At 40.8% G+C, this 23,652-nt stretch overlaps 7 protein-coding genes across 7 annotated transcripts in view; 3 read left to right on the top strand and 4 right to left on the bottom strand.

Annotated features, from left to right (window-relative positions):
• The window catches only part of CBG10121, a gene marked incomplete at both ends in the record, with an annotated part of 9,011 nt that extends 3,476 nt beyond the window's left edge, over positions 1 to 5,535 (bottom strand). Inside the window, 6 exons of the mRNA XM_045244289.1 lie at positions 3,130 to 3,292; positions 3,346 to 3,647; positions 3,695 to 3,815; positions 3,863 to 3,993; positions 4,749 to 5,325; positions 5,375 to 5,535. Coding sequence (XP_045100809.1) covers positions 3,130 to 3,292; positions 3,346 to 3,647; positions 3,695 to 3,815; positions 3,863 to 3,993; positions 4,749 to 5,325; positions 5,375 to 5,535 — 1,455 coding nt within the window. The remainder of the gene's footprint in view (positions 1 to 3,129; positions 3,293 to 3,345; positions 3,648 to 3,694; positions 3,816 to 3,862; positions 3,994 to 4,748; positions 5,326 to 5,374) is intronic.
• Positions 1,342 to 2,533, top strand: CBG10122 (the record flags this gene model as incomplete). Its single annotated transcript, XM_045244290.1, has 4 exons — positions 1,342 to 1,358; positions 1,818 to 2,031; positions 2,084 to 2,259; positions 2,311 to 2,533. 4 exons carry the CDS (start codon positions 1,342 to 1,344, stop codon positions 2,531 to 2,533), a joined length of 630 nt encoding a protein of 209 aa, XP_045094205.1.
• A 1,085-nt stretch (positions 5,536 to 6,620) lies between the features above and the next one.
• On the top strand, positions 6,621 to 7,091 carry Cbr-ttr-5 (the record flags this gene model as incomplete). The annotated part of the gene is made up of 2 exons (XM_002641728.1): positions 6,621 to 6,765; positions 6,817 to 7,091. The coding sequence occupies 2 exons, from the start codon at positions 6,621 to 6,623 to the stop codon at positions 7,089 to 7,091; spliced, it is 420 nt and encodes a 139-aa protein (XP_002641774.1).
• Positions 7,092 to 7,749: 658 nt separating this feature from the next.
• Positions 7,750 to 8,459, top strand: CBG10119 (the record flags this gene model as incomplete). The annotated part of the gene is made up of 4 exons (XM_002641727.1): positions 7,750 to 7,849; positions 7,897 to 7,957; positions 8,080 to 8,239; positions 8,292 to 8,459. 4 exons carry the CDS (start codon positions 7,750 to 7,752, stop codon positions 8,457 to 8,459), a joined length of 489 nt encoding a protein of 162 aa, XP_002641773.1.
• Positions 8,460 to 8,598: 139 nt separating this feature from the next.
• Cbr-elo-4 lies at positions 8,599 to 9,622 on the bottom strand (the record flags this gene model as incomplete). The annotated part of the gene is made up of 4 exons (XM_002641726.1): positions 8,599 to 8,948; positions 9,002 to 9,215; positions 9,258 to 9,483; positions 9,534 to 9,622. 4 exons carry the CDS (start codon positions 9,620 to 9,622, stop codon positions 8,599 to 8,601), a joined length of 879 nt encoding a protein of 292 aa, XP_002641772.1.
• A 2,554-nt stretch (positions 9,623 to 12,176) lies between these two features.
• CBG10117 lies at positions 12,177 to 12,963 on the bottom strand (the record flags this gene model as incomplete). The annotated part of the gene is given in 3 exon segments (XM_002641725.2): positions 12,177 to 12,428; positions 12,473 to 12,730; positions 12,742 to 12,963. 3 exon segments carry the CDS (start codon positions 12,961 to 12,963, stop codon positions 12,177 to 12,179), a joined length of 732 nt encoding a protein of 243 aa, XP_002641771.2.
• Positions 12,964 to 15,863: 2,900 nt separating this feature from the next.
• Positions 15,864 to 22,495, bottom strand: Cbr-emb-9 (the record flags this gene model as incomplete). Its single annotated transcript, XM_002641724.1, has 12 exons — positions 15,864 to 15,959; positions 16,187 to 16,968; positions 17,028 to 18,300; positions 18,370 to 19,230; positions 19,299 to 19,541; positions 19,585 to 19,839; positions 19,890 to 20,744; positions 20,797 to 20,921; positions 20,972 to 21,374; positions 21,654 to 21,805; positions 22,213 to 22,379; positions 22,428 to 22,495. 12 exons carry the CDS (start codon positions 22,493 to 22,495, stop codon positions 15,864 to 15,866), a joined length of 5,280 nt encoding a protein of 1,759 aa, XP_002641770.1.
• Between the last annotated feature and the right edge of the window lie 1,157 nt (positions 22,496 to 23,652).

Here is a 23,652-nt window from a genome sequence, read left to right as displayed (position 1 = left end):
AGAAAACGAAGCTGCTTTTGCAAATTCGTATACATGATTTATTGAGAGAGCTGAATTTCGTGTGAAGCGATACCTCTAGCAAATCTTGGCACGTTTTTCATCATGTTTCGAAAGCTCCGAAAAACTGGAGTCATAGACACAAGAGTAGAATGCTCCTTACAAGTTCAGTGAAAACAATTTCGCAGGTGTTCTTTTATCGAATAATTTTCGAGCGTTTCAAACACAAAATTCGCTAACCTTTTCGTTTTTCTGTCGGTGCTGTTTCTTTCACTTGTCGTGTGGCCAGTGGAGACGGTGAAGGGTTTAGTTGTCACCGAATTCCGAGCTCCGCTTCTAAAAAAATAAAGTCAGTGAGAAACTGAATGTCATGCATGTTTCTTACCTGTAGCTATCCGCCGAAAACTTTTGGTTTTCAGCTTTAGGTAGAAATGTGAGGCGTTGGAATCCATCGGTGGGCCTAAAATAATTATTTCTTTAGGAATTTATGTATAGAAACCCGAGGAAAACGGCTAGAAACGATGAAAATGAGTTCGCAAGTGAAAAATTTGTAAAGAAAACCTGTGAAATCGTGAAAAATTAAAGAAAATCGAACAAAAATAGGCAAAAATATCTGCAAATTCATCGAAAATCTGAGTGTAGATTTACGGTAAACAACGCGCGATGCGGGATGTCGGAGCGTCGTTGTGTACTTTTTCAGCGGAATTACCAAATTAAATGGGCAAAAAAATCCGATTCATGTGGAAATATAGAATATTGTGATGTAAAATAAGCAGACAGAGCATAAGGGCATTTTATGGTAACATAAAATCCGGATTTTGACAGGTTTTTTTGGAGTAAACGTCGCAACACAGCCTGCAGAAAATGTTGAACTTTTCAAAGACAAAATTCCCATCAAGTTTAATGGAATTCCAAGCCTAAAATCCAGCACCTGTATATGTTTTCCGATCTGTCTTGGTTAACTACTTTTCACCGATAACACTATTTTTCGATAGTCAACAGTCATAAATACAATTCTTTGAGAACCAAAAAATTTATCCTGAGAATATCAAGAGAAGAGTTTCAAGCTATTATTTCTGCAAAAAACATTTACATGTTCTGTAAATGCTATCAGGTTTCCGTGAAGACACATAATAGAATGATCCACCCCTTCCCCTTTAACTTTCAGCTAATTTATCTGGGTTCCTGTGAAAGATATCAAAAAGTTGTTAACTGACAGCATGTTTTTGATATTATAATAAACATTTTGTCAGTTGATCATTTTCTGATATCTTTTACAGGAAATGAGATATATGGGATCGAAGTTTACAGTTCTCGAGCACTCGATTAGAATGTTGAGGGAATATGGAACCTATATGCGAGCACGGACTGGGCATATGCTTTCCCTGCTTACTCGACGCCCACCACCACCGACCAGCAACCACCAACCCATATAGCGGGCATAACGAACGCTATATGCGCGCATTCCCAGTATGGGCCACAATGCGCCCATATAGTGTTCTGCGCGATCCACCTGTGTATGCATAACTTGATAAGGAAATATCCTGATTTTGAAATCTGGGTAAGAAAATGATCGAAATTTAGGAATTCAGAATTTAAGGAGATTTCTGAAAAAAATTAACGAGACACACTGCGTCTCTAACCTTCCAAACTTTAAACAACTGTTTCTCGGCTCCCAGCCGGAATAGGAAAATGATATTTAGACAGATTTCTAGGAAATTTTTAGCTTCACACTTTCAGGTTAATCAAAATAATAAATTTCTGAAATATCGTTTTTTTTCGAAATTGCAAAATTCCTGTTTCTCAAATAACGTTTCTAGACATTCTAGGATATTTTTTCTAAAAATAACAAAACTCAGAATCCCAGGATTCGTTTTTCAGGTCACCGGCTATTCTATGGGAGCATCCTTGGCTCTAATCACTTCTGCCTACATTGCTCAAACCGGAATGAGCAATCCCCAAAACATGAAAGTGGTCCTGTTAGGATGCCCAAGATGTACAGACTATGACTTTGCAATGTGGCACAGTATAAATGTAAGCTGACACTAGTGCAGAGTGCACTTTCTCCATAGAGCGTACTTTGCAGTTTCCCTACTCCTACCATATCATCCACGCACATGATTATGCTCCAAGAGTCCCATTTTTTGATAACATTGATAACATTTCGCTTTATCACCCGAGAACTGAAATTTGGTACAACAACGAAATGCGGGAAGGCGACTCTTTCGTCATTTGCGAGCAAACCGATCAACCATTCTGCAGGTGTGTGTTCGCTTATCATTTTTTTTTGGACAATTTATACAACTTTTCCAGCAGCAAAATACAAAATCTTTCGACTCCAGACCACATGCACTACTTTAACATTGATATTGTAAGATGGTCACTTAGTGGATGTCCAAAGAATCGAGAAGACTTCAAACCGATATTTGGAACACATCAAAGAATTCATATTGAGGATTATGAATTTGAAAACAGTAGCCCAGTTTCTTATCTATTAGCCAGTGTTGTAATTGTAGTTGTTGTCAATTATTTGTGAACAAAAATAAAAAATTTATTGAAGTCAAACGCCTTTGTAGAAGTGGCTCTGGTGGCGCACAATCACCCAGACCGAAAGAAATCCAGAAAGTGAGAAACGATTTCTCGAAAAATCTACTACAATCTAGGGAAACTTAGAAAGTGAGGAAGATTCTAGGAGATCTAGGAGATTCTAGGAAATTCTAGGAAATCTAGGAGATTCTAGGAGAATTCAAAAGACACATTCTCACCTTCAGGACACTCTAGAACCAGCTAAACCATTGACATACCGAAATTCGCTATGAATTCCGGTTCGCCATAGCCGACGGAGCTCCAGATAAGAGTCAAGAATCCAGAAAGTAAAATATGATTTCTCAAAGAATCTACTAAAATCTAGAGAAACATAGATGAAAAAAATTGATCAAAGAAGATTATTTTTCTGTATCTCAAGATCCAGAAGTTTTATAAATAAACACTCACTTTTCAGGCCACCAATAAAAAAGTTTCATTAATATTGACAGTTTATCAGACAGAAAATTTCAAAAAAAATCAATTTGCCGCATTTTCCTTCTCAATATCCTTCAATTTCTTCTTCTTCTCTGCTTTCTTCCTCTCCTGAATCTCCTGCAAAGCTACAACCAACTTATCAGCATCTATCATTCTTCCCGGATATCCAGTATTATTCACAACCACTTGTTGCTGTTGTCTTTTCAATTCCGCTTCTTTTTTCCCCTGCTCCTCTTCTTCTTTTTCTTGACGCTTCTTCTCGGCAGCTCCTTTTCTAGAAATCAAATATTATTACAGTAAACTACCTCAAGACTTCTTTCGACTCACAAAATATCATCCTGTTGCTGTTTCATCTCCCACGGATCCTTCTCCGGTCCATCCCGTCTCGGATTATTATAACAGTTGCTCAAAAGATGCTCCCTCCAATTCTCCTCATTATCCTCCACAGCAATCGTGCATAATGGACACCATTGTGCTCCAGGAGGCGGACGTCGACCTCTACACATTGGATGACTGGCTCCTCTCTTTTGATCTTCCTTCTCGATAGCCAATCCACAATCGTTGCAAGCTTCCATGGTGTCTTGAAGGAATTCGCAACGATATATTAGATGATCAGTTAGTTGGGAAACCTGCACATAAAACTTTTAAACGGGAAACTGTAGTTTGAAAACCTAACCATAGTCACCTTCATACAGTACTTGCAGCTGGTCATCACTTTACAATATCTCGCATAATGCTTCTCCATGCCACCTGGTTTTCCGAGCCCAGCTTCGGTGAGCTGACAGTGGGGGCATCTTCTAGAAAAAAGATTGGGTGGGGGACCAAAAAAAGTAATAAGACGTACCCAACATAAGTTGGCATTTTGTAAGGATCATCTTGAACTGTAGAACCACCAGCTAATGGAGAATCCACTGGGATTGCTTCAGGGACATGTCCGATGGTGGAGAGACGCTGGTTTTTTCGTGTTGCTTTTGGCTATAAATAATTGAAGTACAGGAATCTAAATTGATGTGCCCTAAAAAACCTTCCGGATATTTTCAAAAAATTTATTTCGAACGTTCAAACACCTAAACTGGGCTCAGTGCCTAGTAAAACATTTTAGCACGGCAGCCTAACTTTTTCAAGTTGAGTTTTGTAGGCCACCAACTATTATGGCTTACATTTAGAAATGATCTGATATTCACTTTGTGGGGTTTAAGATCATTTTAGAATGGTGGCCTAACTTTCTCAAGTTGAGCTTTCTAGGTCACCATGCCAAATGGACTAGACATCATCTAGTATTAATTTGGAGACTTTTCTTGTCATTTAAACGCCATGGCCTAGATAAATAGAATTGTTAGGCCACCATGTTAAGATGGCCTAGAAAAATCAACTTGAAAAAGTTAGGACATCGTGCTAAATGGTCTTGAAAATACATCGGGTGCATGTTGGACCAACTCTAGACCATCTACTACTGTGGCCTAGAACAGGTCGCGTTGAGAAAGTTAGGCCACTATTCCTCGCCTGAAACCACACTGACCCCGAAGATGATATTTTTCGTTTATTACTAAACATCAAAAATCTACCGTATCTCGAACAAGGTATATTTGTTTTTGTACTCTGCTACTTGTAACTATTTGTATCGCTTTTTATTTCTTTTTTCAATTTTTATTGCTTATTTTTATTAGGATGCATTCATATAAAACCGATTTTGATCGCTTCACTATCAACAATACCATACCCACACAAACCTTCCTACTCTCCGGTTCCGATGGTATAACCCTTCTCTCCGCGGACCTTGAGCTCGCTCTCGATGCCATTCTCCCATCCCCATTATCATTATTTCCTCGTCTAACACTCTGCCGACTTTCCGATCTTTTTGGTGTCTCTGCTCTCTTCCTCGGCTTCATAGGTGTCATCGGTTTCCAGTCGTCAGTGGGCATCGGATTCTTATCAGTAGTCCATTTGGAGTTCACCCCAAATGCTTTCATCGCTCCATCCTCCATCATTAAATCTGAGTAGGCATTTCGAATGGCATCTGACTTCACTCTCTCCATATCCTTGGCAATTGATTCTACTTGTCTCGTATCTCCTCGAACCACTGCATCACTTCGTTTGTGACTCAGATCGACGAGTTGTTTCTCGGCTTTTGACAAGTCATCACATGCCGATTGACACAAATGAGCCTTGACTGGCTCATCCTTGTCTCGATGCTCCAGTGACATCACTCGGAGATTGTTTCGAAGAGTTCGGACAGATGCCAAAGGATCAACACCAAGGTCAGAGCTTCGCTCATTGTATCCTTGCATTTGGTACTCATTTTTGGGTCTGTGTGAGCGGGGAATTGTTTCAAGAATTTAACAAATCAAAAACTCACAATCCATAATCCCCAATTTCCTTCTTAACTTTCTCCTTTTCTTGATCTACCGGTTTGAATCGCCCGTTCCTCGAACTTGCTCGAATTCCCATTCCAGCAGCATTCCTTCTTTCTTTATATTCATCATATTCCAAATCAAAATTTCGAGAGGAAGATGACATGAAGAACCAAGAACCAAAGAGAGAAAAGAAAAACGTAATAACAAAAAATAGGGAAAACCACAAGACTAAAAAGAAGAAGAAAAGGATCTCGATGTTTCAAAAGCGATGAATAATTAATGCTGCTATTGTCATATGTTGCTATGGGGGTTAGTTGATGAATAATAGATAATTTTGAAAAGAAACATATAAAAATAAAAAGAGCCAGAAGCGTATAAATAAGAGCTGATCAAATCAAGCATCAACTGATTGCATGTAATTTTTGTTGTTTAGATTCCATAGATTGGCCCATTCTGTACATGTATTGAGCTCAATTATCTCGGTTCCTATAAGAGATAGGAAAAAATTGTCAACTAACAAAATATTTTGGTATCATGAATAATATATCAGTTGATCAATAATTTATCAGTTGATTGATATCTCTAATAGGAACTGAGATAATTGAGCTCAAACTGCATGCACAGAGTAGGCGTCTTCTAGAGCAAACAAATTTAAAACTTTAAGCTCAATTATCTCGGTTCTAATGAGAGATATCAAAGCTTTGTCAATTAATAAAATGTTGCTGAGAATATGACGAACATTCTATTAGCTGACCAATTTTCGATATCTCGCTAAGGAAGCAAGATAACTGAAAAAAAGAACATATACAGTGAGCTTTTATTCGGATATCCGTTTGGCCTTCGGTGTACTGTAATCAATCGCCAAATTCGTTTTCAATTGTTCCAGAAGTATTTCACCATTTCTAGTTTTTCTATTACTCTTGTCGTATAGCTGATAACCTGATAATCCGAACACTAATCAGATTTCGTTGTATATATTTTTCTTGTCCCATAGAAACCAAACCAACAACACTTGAGTCATTCTTCCCGACTCGTTGATCAAAATCCCATTAAACCTTTTTTCTTTCTTCTTCCCATGTCTTCATGGTCCTCTCTCTCACTGAGCCGTAAACATGTTGATCCGTGCGGATAACAAGATAAAAGTATCCGTCTGATCCACTCCAAGCTACAATTTATTTTTACTTCTCTTATTTTATGCTCTTCTCCCTCTATTCACTATCAGATTTTTATACTTTTTAAAGTTCCAGAATGAAACTTCTAATCCTCCTCTGCCTCGTGGCAGCTACCACGGCTCTCATCGGAAACACCCAATCCGCTGGAGTTCGGGGAAAACTGATTTGTAATGGAAAACCAGCTGTGGGAGTTTTGGTTAAATTGTATGATGATGATAGAGGTACTGCTTTCAACTCTTGAAATTCAACTAATTACAACTTTTATGATTTAGGAATCGACGCTGATGATCTAATGGCTTCTGGAAAGACAAACGGAAACGGAGATTTCGAGATCGCTGGACATGAAGACGAGGTGACTCCAATCGACCCAAAATTGAATATCTACCACGATTGCAACGACGGAATCAAACCATGCCAACGCAAGTTCACCATCAAAATCCCGGATAGCTACATTAGCAAGGGAAAGGTCGCCCGCAAGATTTACGACGCTGGAGTCGTTCAACTCGCCGGATCGTTCCCAGGAGAGGGTCGCGATTGTCTTCATTAGAAGTTTTTTATATGTAAAAAATAAATGATTTGAAAGCTATTTAAATATGTTAGTTATTTTGCAATGGGAAAATGTACTATTATCCAGATGAAATTATAACTATAGTTATATTCTAATGTTCCAACGTCTTCCCGGAGGACCTTCAAACTGAAGGGGCCCACTTATTTTAATTTTTTTTTAAAAATTAAATGCATAAATCGGTATAACATTGTTCAAAGTGTATAAAAATCTAACCAACTTCGCTTGAGTTTTTGGCTTTAAACGTTTTATCAATTTTTGCCAAATTTGAAGTTCGCGACATGATTTTCAATAAAATTGAACTTCATAACTTCGAATAACACAATTTATAATTTCAGACTCTTTAAGATTACTTCTATTAGAGAATCACTTCTAGTACAGATTATCTCATCGGAATTCAGAATAAGCGAGATGCGTGACATCATTCCTCCGAAGAGTCCGCAAACACCACCACGTCAGATTGCAGAAACGGGCCAACGCACTCCTTTTTATTTATCAATTTTCTGTCCTTTTTTCTATATGTTTTCGCTTAATAAAAGCAGTAACTATCTAATAAAATAAAATACTCTGCTCCTTATTAATCTTATCCAAATTTCTTATTTGCAAACTCCGAATTTATCCAAAAAATCGATGTTTTCAGATGGATGAGACCACCAAGTCCAGTTTGAAAGCCATTCCTCTCTGTAAGACGAAAGCCGGTCCAAGAGATGGTGATCTATGGATGGAGAGGCTAAAGGCAAGTTGATTTTCGTTGATGGAACGTTTCATTTTTGTTAATTTCAGGAAGAATACGAAGCAATTATCGCTGCCGTTCAGAACAACAAGACCAGCGATAGAGATTGGTTTAAGTGAGTCGAATTTTTGTTTGAAAACGACAGAAAAATATATAAAATTTTAAATGGTTTTGAGCTCACTATGTTATTTTTAAGCATTCACAGCTCAAATTTATATCGAATGTTCACTTTTTCAGGCTTGAAGCAAACGAGCGAGGCACGAAATGGTTCGGAAAGTGCTGGTACTTCCACAATATGGTCAAATACGAGTTCGACGTCGAATTCGACATTCCAATCACCTATCCCGTCACAGCGCCAGAAATCGCGTTGCCTGAGTTGGACGGAAAGACTGCAAAGGTTTGTTTTTGGACGTTTTTCAGTATTTCGAATCATTTCTAATTTCTTTTAGATGTATCGTGGTGGAAAGATCTGTCTCTCGGAACATTTCAAACCTCTCTGGGCACGTAACACACCAAAGTTCGGAATCGCTCACGCATTCGCCCTTGGGCTGGGACCATGGATGGCTGTGGAGATTCCAGATCTGATCGAGAAGGGAATAATCCAACCAAAAGCTTAACTTCATTTTTTTAAAAAATTTAATTATTGCATCCATATAAAAATATAATTTATTGGCAAGATATTTAAACAAATTTAGAAAAAAGTAACAAAAAGTGAAAGATTGCAGGTAGTTTTCTTCAGTTGAAACCGTAATATGTTTAATCCTTCTTCACCGATTTCGCAGATTTCTTCGCCGACTTTACGATGTATGCTTTGACGAAGAATTGGATGAAGAGAATGGCAAATGTGACATAGATAACGAAAGCCAAGTACAGGTTGGCCATGGATTGTTGGCAAGGAAGCTTGTAGTCGGCTTTCACCTTATAAACCATCCATGTGATACCAACTCCAGCCAACATTTGTGTAGTTTGTACAGTGGTTACTGTCATTGAAACCCATTTTGGCATACGGTATCCCATTGCGGATACTGTGTAATAAGTATACATAAGAGAATGAGCGAAGTAGTTCATAAGAATGTAAAAGCGACCGGCGGCAGTGTGCTCGGCTCCTGGAAAAATCGATATTCTCGAGAATCTCGATAGCAAAATCAGAGAAACTAACCAGAATGCACAGTATAAATCAAGACTGCCGCATGATGATAGTAATGCAAAAAGATCAACGGCTTCTTTCTCAAAATAATGAACATCGTGTCTCCCAACTCGACAATTTTCGACAATGCAAACGCAAAACTCCAGAATGCGGCGACGTCAGTAGGATTACACGAATAGCACAGAGTTTTGTACAATCCCTCAGCATAAAGGGATCGAAGAGGGTCCTGAAAATTCAATTTTTTGGTTTTATCAGAAAAAAAACCTACAATAGAAAACCGAAGTGTCGCAATAATACTGAATGCCGCTAGTGCTCCATTCCAAAGAATCAATGGATATTTAAGAGTGAATGGTTTTCGATTTTCCATGAATTTTTGAATCACTTTGATTAATGCAAAGTATAAAACGGAAATTGTGATCGAGTGATACCAATATTTTTGGAAGAGAATTGTCCAATATTGTGGATCTTCTACTTGTTCTCCGGGGAAGTGATATCTGAAAGAAGAGTTCATTCAGAAGAGAGACGTGAATTGATATCGACTTACGGATATTTGTATTTGGTTGTCATATCTGTGTGATTCGGGCCATATATCGTGAAGGTGTTGAGTTCATTCCAGAACTCGGCGAGTTCCATTTTTGATGAACTGAAAACAGAAATTCGATGGTTAATTGAGCAAAAGGAAAGAAGGAAACGATTATGACAATGAGAAGAGTTCAAATACGGCAGGCTCTCTTTGAGCTCAATTGTCTCGGTTTTTTAAAGAGATATCCAAAACAACTGATAAACAACTGATAAAATGCTAGTGATGATATGATGTTTTCATTTCATCAGTTGACAAATTTTCGATATCTTTCACAGGAATTGAGATACATGAGCTCAAAGTTGACAGATTGTGTGGGCTTCTTTCAGAGCAGTTATGGTATTCACATACCGTATTTGCTCTAATACAATTTCTACCCTTAACATGCACTTTGAGCTCAATTATCTCGGTTCCTTCAAGAGATATAAAAAATCTGCAAACTAAACAAATGTTGGTGACAATATGATACACATTTTATCAGTTGTCAGAATTTTGATATATTTTACAGGAAGCGAGATAATTTAGTTCGAAGTACTATTAGAGAATACTGTATACATTGAGAAAACGATACATTTCAGAGTCATGTTGTGAATTTGAAGCTCATTTCTGCACTTTTAATGGATTTTCAAAAAACTTGAATCTCTAAAAAATTTAAATTGAAATGGAATAAAGTTGGACACTTTTTATATGCCTTTTTCGATAAATTTTGAAGATCAGGATCAAATTAATTGTTTACTTTCATCCAAAAAATATCTCACAACAGTTGAATCCCAATGCCATTTTTTGCTTTGAAAACTGCGCACTTCATTTTTCGAGGGCATGAGCTTCAAAGTGAGCCTAAACACGACCTAGGTCCTCCTATTTTGGGTTAGTGTGGTTTTCGTTGCGGGACCCAAAATGGGCGGAGCCTAGTCATGCGTATACTCATTTTAAAGCTCTTTTCGAGCTGAATTTTGAAAAACAAAAATTTCCGTGTTCTGTATTTTCAGATTAATTAACTGCAACTAGACCAATCTATCATAATTCATCATACTATGTAAAATTTTATGAATATTGAGAAAAAACAGAAGGATTTTTATGGAACAAGTTGACTGAGACAATAAAAAACAAGATAATTTATGGATGAGACAGAAAAGGAAAAAAAAAACTAAACATACAGAAACGGGATTACTATTCGAATCCGTTCTTTCTCGTTCTGCGTTTCTTGTAAAATCGAGAAAATTGAAGAAGGCGAAGAAAGAAAATAGGAAGGAACGTATTATTTCTGGATGTGAGAGAAAACGGAGAGACGAAGAAACGATGTGTATTCCAAGGATTTTTCGGAAATCGAAAGTCTTCTTCTCGTTCAGAAATCGCGGCAGCTTCTATTTCTTCTTCCTCTCAGAACATCCATTCAACTGTTTTCGTGATCAAAAGAAGAAGAAGTAGAAGAAGTGCCGTCCGGAACACTCAGTTTCCAGGTGGTCGGAATGATGGTCTCGCGTCATTGGATATAAGCGGAAAACGGGGAAAAAGTTACTGGGAAGTGAGAAGGTGTGGAAGTGGGAGAGACGGAGATAGTAGGAAAAATGCGATCTTTAAAAAGAAAGTTTGAATCGGTCGGGATGGACAAGATGAGACGAGTGTGACCTATTCTTCATAATTACCCAATCTTCCGAAATGGAATGATTCAGAAGATGTCAGTTATCAATGAAGTGTGAATCGGAGAGATTAGGATAGCTACAGTAATAGTAAAAGAGTGAAATATAGAATCATGTAGAGCGTTACAACAGATAAATTATTAGAAAAGGTTAAATGTATCACAAAACCTGTAATAGAAGGGCCCCTAGCTTTCAACTTTGAGCTCAATTATCTCGATTCCAGTGAAAGTGATCAAAAATGTGTCAACTGATAAAACATTGGTGATATTGAGATAAATAGTTTACCAGTTGAAAAACTTTTGACATTTTTTGTAGCTACTGTAATTTTTGAGATATGCACCTTTAAAAATTGGACCTTTTCTAGGCACCTGGGGTCCCAAGGTTAAAAGGAACATATCCAAAAGTTACTAGAAACTTTGTTGATTGCGAAAATGTGTAAAATTTGATTTAAGTTTATTTTAATGTAATTAAGTCTAATTCAGAAACTATTAAGTATTAATAAACATATAAGGTTCAATTTTGTAACAAAGAAATTTTCAGTAAGAAATCATTCAAATGAAATATAGAAACTGTTAGCATCTTTAATTTAATTTGTTTATTGATCAGGTGTAATAAAACATTAGAGGGCAGGACATGAAAGACTCAGAAAAAATGCCCCTCACGATCCGCAACACGATGACGAAAAAATCTAGGTCATAACCCCACCAGGAAGCTGAAAATCTTCGTCTGAAAATTCTGCCCGATTTGGGCGCGCACTTTCCCCCCTCTCCTATACGCCCTCCGCGCCAGAGGAAAATGTCGGTTGTGTGGTGTAGCGGTAAGAGGGTAACTCATTAGGTGAGACTCCACTGGTTCGAACCCCACTGTGGTTAACATTTTTTTGTTTTTTTTTCATACTTTTTATCAATATTTCGAAGATATAGAGGTACTGAATTTATCAAAATTTTATTAAATAAATCAAAATCAATCAACAGTTGTGATGGTCAATGACAAAATGTTCGAAACAGAATAATTTTTCACAATAGAGACACTTCACAAACGATGTGCTGGAGCAACCATGCATTGTACAATCTCCAGCGACACCTCGTGGAAACAGAAGTTGTGCTGGAGTTTCGAAACTTGCTGGACGGGGCACATCGTATCCAGCTGCAACCCAAGCATATCGGGCCCACTTCTCGAGCTTCGGAGAGCACAGCTGCCGCCAGACGAGGGAGAGGAGCTGTAAACTCATTTTTTGAGCTGTTTGACAAATAGGTAGCTGACCTTCAGAGTTTCATCCCTGGTTTGAAACTTGTAGTTGCTGTTGGTCAATTGGGCATAGTTGGTGAGTGTCTTCACAACTTTCTTGAAGGATCCAAAAATGCCAACAGCACATGGTTGGATACGCCCAGTGCATCCAGCAGGAATCGTCAATAATTTCAACTTGTGGGATGAAGGGGTGACCGAATCGATGGCGGCAGTGTCTTTCCAGCTGTTCCACGAATCTACAATGAGAAGAGCATCCTTCGGCATAGACGAGTCGACATATGTATATGTAATGATTCACTGAACTGAAACTTACTCAAATCCTGTAGATCGTCTTCAAAATTTGAAAGGTGCTGTTCCATTTCAATATCAAAGTCTCCCTTATCGATCGATTCACCGAGGTCAATCAAATAAGCCGCGAGCTTGAGATCCTCTTCATCCAATGGCTGACGCTTAGGATTGACTCCCAGATCCAGAATGTATGTCAAAATGCGACGAAACTTCGACATCAGCTAGACAAATAATAGCTATAAATACGAAGAAAAAAAAATAGAAAAACAGGAACAAATGAAAAAAAAAATCGCCTTTTATAGCAATTTTCTGCTGCTTCCAGAACTTTCTGCGAGTTGAAATACAAATCCATGCTCTACTGATAACTTCTGATTGTTAGAAAAACATGAAAAAAAAACAAAAAAAATGTTAACCACAGTGGGGTTCGAACCAGTGGAGTCTCACCTAATGAGTTACCCTCTTACCGCTACACCACACAACCGACATTTTCTTCTGGCGAGGAGGGCGTATAGGAGAGGGGGGAAAGTGCGCGCCCAAATCGGGCAGAATTTTCAGACGAAGATTTTCAGCTTCCTGGTGGGGTTATGACCTAGATTTTTTCGTCATCGTGTTGCGGATATCTCAAACTATCAGTACTGAAATTTTGAGCAAATTCTCAACGCCTCTCTGAAAACACTTCCCTTGTTAGATATTTGACACAGGAAAGATGTAACCGGTAGAAAAAGAAAAATAGGGAGCAAATATATCAATAACGGGTAATACTGGAAGAAATTAAGGATTCAACTCGGAAGGTAGGAGAAATCGGGTAACTTGGGAAGTGATGGCGTTCCACAGGGGAACAATTGAAGAAAAATAGTCAGAGGAGTAGGGCTGAACAATAATTAAGTTCATAGGGCGACGAGGGGAGGAGGAGTATTTGACATGCGCATTTAGGTTAGGAAAGTAGGCGGAGCCATTTAAAAATTTATAGAGAAGAATTAGTTGTGCTTTTAGCCTACGATGTCGAATTGAGAAAGTTTTTGAAAAGAGAAAAAAAATAGAGGATAGAGAGACAATCAGAATAGGAACTGTACTGGATATTACAACGCTGGAAAATCTTATCGTATTCTTACCGTACTCCATCTTTTAGAAGTCCACCCGAACCGAGATTTTCGAGCTCAATTATCTCCATTCCTGTAAGAGATGTCAAAAATATGTCAGCTGATAAAACATTGTTGGTTTTATAATAAACGAATTGACAGTTGACCACTTTTTGATATATTTTACAGGGAATGAGATAATGAGCTCAAAGTGGACAGGTTGGGTTGGCTTCTATTAGAGGGAATACGGTAACTATTTTCAGCAGAAAATTGTATAATACTAAGAGAGGTACAGAATATGCTAAAATATTTTAACTAAAACAGCTGTTTTGTAGTCCTGAAAATTTTCAGAATTTTAAGATTTTTTTTTGGAAAAATAAGCTCCAAACAAAATTAAAAAAAAAATCCAAACAAATCGGCTGCAAGAAATACCAGCTGTTCTTTTTTTCGTGGCTATTGTTGTGACATTTTGTTTTGTATAAACTGTTGAAAACTGGAAAATGTCGTCAAAAGCGTCCGACTGATTATCCCATTCTTTTCGCTTTTTCTTATTCAATTCTTCCTGTTTTTCTTCATCGACGACGGCAATCGAATTGGCCGTCAACGATGAGTGTATCAAGGAAGAAAGAACCGGCCATTCGATCCCAAGAAAAAGGCTTTTGAGGATATAAGCCAGTTATCAGAGGGTGTCAAAGATACGAGAATGAAGGAGAAATGAAAAATAAAAACATTTATTCAGAGAATAGACAATGTTTTCTGAATAAAATCAAAAATATGTCTTATTGAGATTTTATACCAGTCTATATAGGTTAGACAAACCAGTTATATATGCTATCGGGTTGGTTCTCGGATGGAGAATATCCGCAACAAATTGGATGTTCATTTGGAGAAGAAAAAGGGAGAAGAGGAAAGACAAATAGGGAATGGATATGGGAGAAGAAGAAGGAGAAAAAAGTCGTTTGGATAATTCTGAAGACAGAAGACGAGGGGGAGGTAAAGACGAGAAGATTACGATCTTTGACACTCAAAAACAACTTACACCATTCAACGGAACGCTTTTCATACGACCGTTTTTAAGCTTGGAAAGAATCTAAAATCATCAAAATGGAGTTTCAAAGTCTTGGGATATGGGAACCTTGAAACATTAGAATTTTAGAATTTCAGAACCTCGAAGTCTTCAGAATTTCTAGCTTTTCGGCGTTTTTGTGATGGAAAAATGGAATTTGTATCTTGAAATTTGAATTTTTTAAAGTTCCAAATTTTTAAAAATCGGAATCTCCGAGATTCCGAGTTTCGAAATCGGAATATTCCGAAATTCCGAAATTTTTAAAATTCTAATTTACGAAATTTCGAAAAATTCCGAAAAGGTCATTCTGTACATCCCTGCCCCCTTCATTTTTGATATCTTGCATAGGAACTGAGATAATTGAGCTCAAAGTGCACGTATAGTGTGGGATTTTAGAGCAGTTACGGCAGAGATGTTAAAATTGCGTTTGACAAACAGACTTTGAAAAAGCGAAAAAATTCAAAGAAATTTCGCTGGGAATCTTTTTTGCGTCTTTGACATACAGTTGTCCGAAAACCTTCAATTCTGAAAATGGTCGAATTTTCGAAATCCCGAATTCCGTTCCGAACTTTCCTAGAGAAATCTCCATATCTTTGAAATTTTTAATACCAGAAAAAACCTGAATACAGTAGTTTCCATTTCCTGTGCATCCCCTTCTAAAGCCAGCTACAACATAATTCAAGAAATCTTTATTTTAATTTTATTAGGTGACAATATTGTTTTTTTTCCAAAAAAGGAAGAAAAATAAAAAAGATGAGAAATGCAATGAAAACTTAACAAGCTTATTTTTCAAAAAGGCAGGATTTAAAAGAGAGAATTTTATATCTGGTATCACACAGTGAAATGTGCTCTGGCGGGCAGTTTGTGGGCTTGGGGGAAATTTGAAAAATTTTAAAGAATGGAAAAGCATAAAAGATTAAGAGAATTTTAAGTAGAAATTGATAAATATTAAAAAATGGAAAAGTGATTGTGATTATCGGTTCTTGAGACACACTTGGCATCTGGACACACGATCTTTGAGTCCTCCGGCCTTGAGTGTTTGTGACATTGGTTTGCGGAATTGCTTGTCCTGGAAAAAGGGAGATTCAGAAGAATAATAAATTTCAGAAGTTTAAGATTCCCTAAAACCTATAATAAAAGTTTGAGCTCATTTTTCTTGGCTCCCATGTGAGATATCAAAAATGTGCCAACCGGAAAGAGACTTTCGACATTATGATAAAAATTTATCAGTTGACTACTTTTTAATATCTTTGATAAGGCCCTTTTATTACAGGTTTTACAAAAAATGTGTCATACCTGATCAACAATCGACAACCAGAATCCGTGGTTGGTGGCATAGTAATTGCATGTTCCTCTTCCGTGACACTCAATGAATGGAACAGCACGGAACTCCTCAAGACAGGATCCTGGAGATTGGAGACTCTGTCCAGTTCCCTCGGCTCCAGCGGCAGTGTGCATGACGAAGGAATATCCGGTCCACATACCCGACCATCCCTGTGGACACTGTGGAACTGATGTGTCTTGAGAGTGAACTGCGATGATTTGAGTTGGTACTTCGCAGACAGCACAACGGGAAATGTATGGACGAATGGCGGTTCCGGTCACTGGATTCATCATTGGAGTCATTGGTTCGTCCGTTGACAGCCAGAAGGAGTAGTCGTTACGACTCGACACGTGGCAAACACTGTTCATGTTACAGAACATGAATGGCATAGTGTTGAATTTAGAAAGACATGATCCGGGTTGTCCGAGGTCTTGTCCACTGGCACGTCCGTTTCCTTGTACGTAGAGAAGAGAATATCCCTCCCAGAGTTGCGATGTACCCGGTGGACATTGTGGAACTGCTGTTGTTTGAGAGTGCTTGGCGAAAGTGAATCCACGAGATGGAGCCCATCCTCCTGGAGATCCGGGGTATCCTGGGGTTCCTGGAAGTCCTGGATGACCACCACGTCCACGCTCTCCTTGGAATCCTTGATCTCCGAGACCTCCAGGTGTTCCTGGAAGACCTGGTGGTCCTGGATATCCGTCTTGTCCAGATGCTCCTGGGTATCCGGCCTTTCCTGGTGGTCCCGGAAGTCCTGAAATGATAGTAATAATAAAAATGGTTTTTTCTGGTTTGTTATAGTTAATCACTAACCGTTATCCCCTGGAAGTCCTGGGTATCCCTTTTCTCCTGGATATCCGTTGTCTCCTGAAAGACCTGGTGGATTTCTGATCTCCATAGCCAATGGTCCTGGAAGTCCTTGAGGTCCTCCTCTTCCTGGCATTCCGTCGAGTCCGTCACGTCCTGGATATCCATCATCTCCACGTGGTCCCTTGAGTCCTGGCTGTCCTGGCTGTCCTGGATATCCGTTGTCTCCCGAGCGTCCCTGTTGTCCTGGAACTCCTGGAAGTCCACGTTCTCCTGGATATCCGTTGCTTCCTGGTGCCCCTGGAAGTCCTGGAAGACCATCCTCTCCACAATCTCCTTCAACTCCTGGTACTCCAATAACTCCATCGAGTCCTGGTGCTCCTGGAAGTCCATCGTGTCCACGCTTTCCGTCGATTCCAACCAATCCACGCTCTCCTGGATATCCGGTTTGTCCTGGCTCTCCTGGCATTCCTGGGAGTCCTGGCATTCCGTATTGTCCTGGTGTTCCTGGCTCTCCATTAAGTCCTGGGGATCCTGGAAGACCATCAAGTCCTGGATATCCATCCTGTCCAGCCTGTCCTGGCTGTCCATATGTGTCTTGTCCCGGTGCTCCTGGATATCCATCATCTCCTGGTGGTCCGATTGGTCCTGTTTGTCCATCTCTTCCTTGAAGTCCTGGCATTCCTGGTTGTCCTGGCTCTCCGCGGAGACCTGGTTGTCCGTCACGTCCTTGAAGTCCGTTGTCTCCATTTTCTCCAGGTGCTCCTGGATATCCAACGTCTCCTGGAGTTCCCAATTGTCCTGGAGCTCCTGGATAACCTGGTTGACCATCCAAACCATTTTCTCCCTTCAATCCTGGAAGTCCGTCTTGTCCGCGGAGTCCTGAAAGCCCGTTCTCTCCTGGCATTCCTGGGTATCCCTTCTCTCCTTCACGTCCCTGCTGTCCTGGATAACCTGGCTGTCCTGGTGCTCCTGGGAATCCTTGTTCTCCACACTCTCCTTCCAATCCAGGTGCTCCTGGAAGTCCATCTTGTCCTTGACGTCCTGGAAGTCCTGGAAGTCCGGATTCTCCCTTGAGTCCTGGCATTCCAGTGATTCCTGGATATCCTGGTGGTCCTGGAACTCCATCGAGTCCATCGTATCCAGCATCTCCTGGTTGTCCGCTAAGTCCTGGGTTTCCTGGATAGCTGTCTCCAACCTCTCCACGTTCTCCGTTCAATCCTGGAAGCCCGTCTGGTCCAGCAAGTCCTGGTGGTCCATCTGGTCCTGGGTATCCAAGCTGAAATGATTCATGTTTTTCATGAGAAATGATTTATGTTTTCCAGGAAATTTGAATTCAAAACCTTACATCTCCTGGTGCTCCTGGATAGGCAAGGTTTCCTGGCTCTCCTGGTTGTCCTCTGTATCCTGGCATTCCAGAGTCTCCTGGCTCTCCACTCAATCCTGGAAGACCATCAGCTCCTGGAAGTCCTGGATGTCCATCTTGTCCTTGTTCTCCTGGATATCCTGGAAGTCCATCAGTTCCTCTCGCTCCTTCCTCTCCACATTCTCCCTCAATTCCTGGGAGTCCATTGTCTCCGTGTTCTCCACGAAGTCCTGGGAATCCAACCAGTCCGTCTTCTCCTGGAATTCCATTCGGTCCTGGGTATCCGTCTTGTCCTGGTGCTCCTGGGTATCCGTTATCTCCCGGTGCTCCTGGATATCCATCCATTCCATTTTGTCCTGGTGCTCCAGCTTCTCCTCTGTATCCTGGAACTCCGTCTTGTCCACGTGGTCCTGGTTGTCCATCACGTCCCTTCTTTCCGTCGATTCCAACAAGTCCAGACTCTCCGCGAGCTCCTGGCATTCCTGGTGCACCATCTTGTCCGTTCATTCCAACCTCTCCTGGATATCCTGGAGTTCCTGGAAGTCCGTCACGTCCTGGATAACCGTCTGGTCCTGGAAGCCCAGCTGCTCCTGGCTCTCCATTTGGTCCTGGGTATCCGACTTGTCCTGGGAATCCGTATCCAGTCTCTCCTGGTGCTCCTGGTGCTCCCGGTTGTCCTGGATATCCGTCGAGTCCTGGCTCTCCGCAGTCTCCATCGACTCCATTAAATCCAACTTCTCCTTGTTGTCCACGCATTCCTGGCTCTCCATGAAGTCCTGGGAATCCTGGAAGTCCGTCCATTCCACGCTCTCCTGGAGTTCCTGGGTATCCGTCTGGCCCGACCTGAAACGATATATCGATTGTTTTGAAATTTTGCACTTTGTTGAAAATGTTTTTTTTCAAAAACTCACTGGTCCTGGAAGTCCTGGAAGTCCATCAGCTCCTCTGTCTCCTGGAAGTCCTGGCATACCATCGACTCCTGGCTGTCCGGCGACTTGATTGACGATTCTCAGTGGAGCTGGAATACCACGTGGTCCCTGGGCCCCTGGAAGTCCTGGAAGTCCGTTGGCTCCAGCTTCTCCCTTGAATCCTGGGGTTCCTGGTTGTCCTGGATAAGAGTCTCCTTGTGGTCCTTGAAGTCCTGGGATTCCGAGCTAAAAATTGAGACGTTAAAAAAACAATAAGAGAAATAATTACCGATCCTTGACGTCCTCTCTTTCCATCAATACCAGAGAGTCCTGGTTCTCCTCTGAGTCCTGGGAATCCATCTTGTCCTGGTGATCCTGGAAGTCCTGGGAGCCCGTCATTTCCTTGACGTCCTGGAAGTCCTGGAAGACCACGATCTCCCTTGAGACCTGGAATTCCAGCTGGGTTTTCCATTGGTCCGATGATCTCTCCGTCTTCTCCCTTCATTCCTGGATATCCTGGAATTCCTGGAAGTCCTGGGGATCCCTGAAAACGTTTACTGTTTGAAAATTTGTAGATAATTGCTTAATACTTACATTGATTCCGTCAGCCCCTGGAGCTCCTGGCTTTCCTGGAAGTCCTGGCATTCCACAGTCTCCGTGATCTCCGTTTGGTCCTGGTGGTCCTGGATATCCATTCATTCCTGGATATCCAACGTCTCCTGGATTTCCTGGAAGTCCATCTGGACAGTATCCACAGTCTTCTCCTCGCTCTCCGTTGTTTCCTGGTGGTCCTGGATATCCGTCCATTCCAATGCGTCCTGGCATTCCTGGCTCTCCTGGCAATCCAGTCATTCCTGCTGGTCCGACTTTATTAACTCCAGTTCCTGGGAATCCCTTCTCTCCCGAGTATCCTGGGTCTCCGATATCTCCTGGAATTCCTGGGAATCCGTCTCTTCCAGATTGGCCATCAAGTCCTGGTGGTCCTTGAATATCATACCCTGGAAGTCCATCCTCTCCTGGGTAACCACAGTCTCCAGACTCTCCTGGAAGACCTGGCTCTCCAGCGAATCCTGGATATCCATCCTCTCCTCTATCTCCTTTCTCGGTGTATCCCGGCATTCCATCGATTCCTGGCATTCCTGGTGCTCCTGGAGCTCCAACCGGTCCTCTTGGTCCGACTGGTCCTGGCAATCCATTGTGTCCTGGAAGTCCCTTGGCTCCTTGAACTCCATCGAATCCTTGAGCTCCACGTGGTCCGGCTTCTCCAGTTCCCTCTCCAAGTTGTCCTTCCGGTCCACAATCTCCTTCGAAACCTGGCCGTCCTGGGTATCCTGGCTCTCCAGCTTCTCCCTTAGTTCCTGGATATCCTGGTGTTCCTGGAACTCCTTGCTCTCCTTGAGTTCCCTTCTCTCCGTAGCTTCCAGAGACTCCATCCTTTCCACGCTTTCCCTGAAATTCGAAAAGTTATAGTTTTTCAGAAAATAGGGGAAAATATGCTTACGCGTTGTCCGGCATCTCCTGGATCTCCCTTTTGTCCCTTGAGTCCTGGATATCCTGGTGGACCGTCAAGTCCAAGCATTCCTGGTGGTCCGACTGGTCCGTCACGTCCCTTTTCTCCTTTCACTCCTGTAAAACACGAATTTTGAAAATTTTCCTTTTCAATCAAAATGCCCTACCTCCTGGTCCAACTGGCCCTTGCAAAACCTCCATCTCAATTGGTTTGGAGGCCCATGGATAGGATCCTGGTGGTCCTGGTGGTCCTGGCGGTCCTGGCAATCCCTTTTCTCCCTTGACTCCAGAAGTTCTCATTCCCATTCTTCCTTTCAATCCACCCACTCCTGGGAATCCTGGCAGACCGTACGGTCCTGGATCTCCCTTGGCTCCTTTCAATCCTGGATATCCGGAGTTACCAGGAAGTCCAGGAACTCCTGGTCTTCCAGATTCTCCTTTCACTCCTTTACGTCCTTGCGAATTGACTCCACCCTCTCCAGGTGGTCCTGGAATTCCAGGTCGTCCTTGATTTCCATTTGGTCCTGGTTGTCCTGGTGGTCCAGCAAGTCCAGGGATTCCGGGGAAACCCTGAAATAGTTATGATCAATGATAGTGCGATGCATCTTGGTTGAGGGGGAAGGAGGCTATTGGATGAGTCATGACATTACACATCGGCTGCACACATACCGACTCATCCCGACACTTCTCTCTAACTCATTTTTTCTCCCCGTTTTTTTTGTGGTGGCAGATTTCAGTCAAGTTTCTATGCGCTCAAAACACTAACAACAACTGACAGACTTATCCAATTTCAGAGTTTTTGTTGTCCACTTTACTTTTCAAAAGGTCAGTCTCCAAGGTCAGACTTACATCAGTTCCGTTGCATCCTGGGATTCCTTCCTCTCCTTTCATACCGGGTAATCCATCGAGTCCTTGAAGTCCTGGGTGTCCTGGTGATCCGGGAAGACCACGGTCTCCACGAGCTCCCTTTGCTCCGACGTCTCCAAAGTCTCCTTCGGCTCCTGAAGAAAAAAAGGGTTAGAAAAATGGAGAATTTTCATTTTCAGTGATTAAAATATATTGGGTCAAATTGAACTATAATTCTTCAGGTCCCATAAGCACTCTATATACAATAACTCCCCTCCCTTTAACTTTGAGCCAATTTATCTCGGTACCTGTGAGAGATATCAAAAAGTGGCCAACTAACATAATATTACTGGTATTATGATAAACATTTTGTTAGTTGATAAATTTTTGATATCTCCTATAGGAAATGAGATATATGGGCTCAAATGAGACCATTTGAGGATATTCCGGAAGTTATCGGCTGATAACTTTTTTGTTTCTTTTACAGGACAAAACATCGACGATGCCGTTCCAAAGGAATTTCAATATTTGATTCATTAAGAAGTTTTTTAAAGAAACTCACCAAACATTCCAGAGGCTCCTGGAGCCCCTTCTGGTCCATCTTGTCCTGGTGCTCCTGGATGACCTGGTTCACCGCCGAATCCTGGATTACCACGTTCTCCTTTGGTTCCTGGGCATACGCATGGTGGAGCGCATCCTTTGCATGCAGCGGCAGCATCCACATGTATCCTGAAAACGTTTTAAATGAATTTTGAATGGTTTTTATAAGCTACTCACCTATCCGTGTAGAACGACGACAGTAGCACGACGGCTGCCGTCAAGCCGAGAAGCGATAAGCGCGACATTTGTTAGGTGTCACGGGGATCGACTTCTCGTTACCCAAAGATTGGTGTCGTTCTGGAAATGAAACATTAACATTGTTTTGTCTTAAACAGATGAAGAGGCTAAAATTGGGTTGGAAGGAGTTGAGAACGAAGAAAAACTGTATGTGCTTAAATGTTATTTTAATTCAAAATACCGGAAACACTTTCTTTTTGAGCTCAATTATCTCAGTTCCTGTCAAAGATATAAAAAAGTTTTCAACTCATAAAATGATTGTTATAATATCACCAATATTTTATCAGTTGACACATTTATGATATTTCTTATAGGAACCGAGATAATTGAGCTCAAAGTACAAGTATAAGGTGACATTCATTTCAGGGGGTAATCACTTTTTTTTCTGTTTGAGAAAAAATATTTTTTTCGACCGTGAAAGCGACTCTGATATTTTGAGGTTCTTCCTAGCCAATCCTGAGTCGAGTTTAAAAAATTCGAAATTTTCGAAAGAAAAATCCTAAAGAATATTTTTTGAAATCTTCCATAGTCTTCCATAGTTAAATTCTTTAAATTGATGATTTTAAAAATTAAAAAAGTACGATCCATAATGATAGTGAGATCCATAATGATCCATAGCAAACTGTAGGAACCACTAACCGCCCACTAGATGTGACAATGTCTTCTACTGTATCAGATGTAAAAAGTACTGTAAACCAATATTTAACTTTGGCTGAAAAAAAATCGAAAGAAAGTTGGTGGTTGGAAATCTGTGATAAAATGAAAAGGAGCATTACACATTACACTTCGTCCTCATCCCGATGCCTTCTTCTCAATCATCCAGAGAAGCTGCTCTCTTTTCCCCGTGGCCAACAGCCGGCTAACTCTTCGCAAACCGATGTGTTGCAAAACGAAAAAGAAGGGGAAGGACGATTCGGAATGAAGAAGGGGAACGATTTATAACAAAAATGATGGACGAAGCGGAGCAAGTACATCGTCGCACTTCGTCATTTTTTTACTAAACATCTGGAGAAATTTGTCTCTCGTTTCGATTTGGTTTTGTATGTCTGTTTGAGGAGAAGGAGAATTTGTATGTTGTCTCGAGATGACACTGAAACCAGCAGGAGAAATAATGAAATAGAACAGCTGAACAATACGAATCGTAGGGTTCATTTGGGGTCAGATG

The sequence above is a fragment of the Caenorhabditis briggsae genome (genome assembly GCF_000004555.2).
Source record: "Caenorhabditis briggsae complete genome, chrIII, whole genome shotgun sequence".
In the NCBI taxonomy this organism is placed as follows: Eukaryota; Metazoa; Nematoda; class Chromadorea; order Rhabditida; family Rhabditidae; genus Caenorhabditis; species Caenorhabditis briggsae.
Note: the sequence above shows the minus strand (reverse complement) of the source record. Positions and strands in the feature narration are given on the sequence as shown.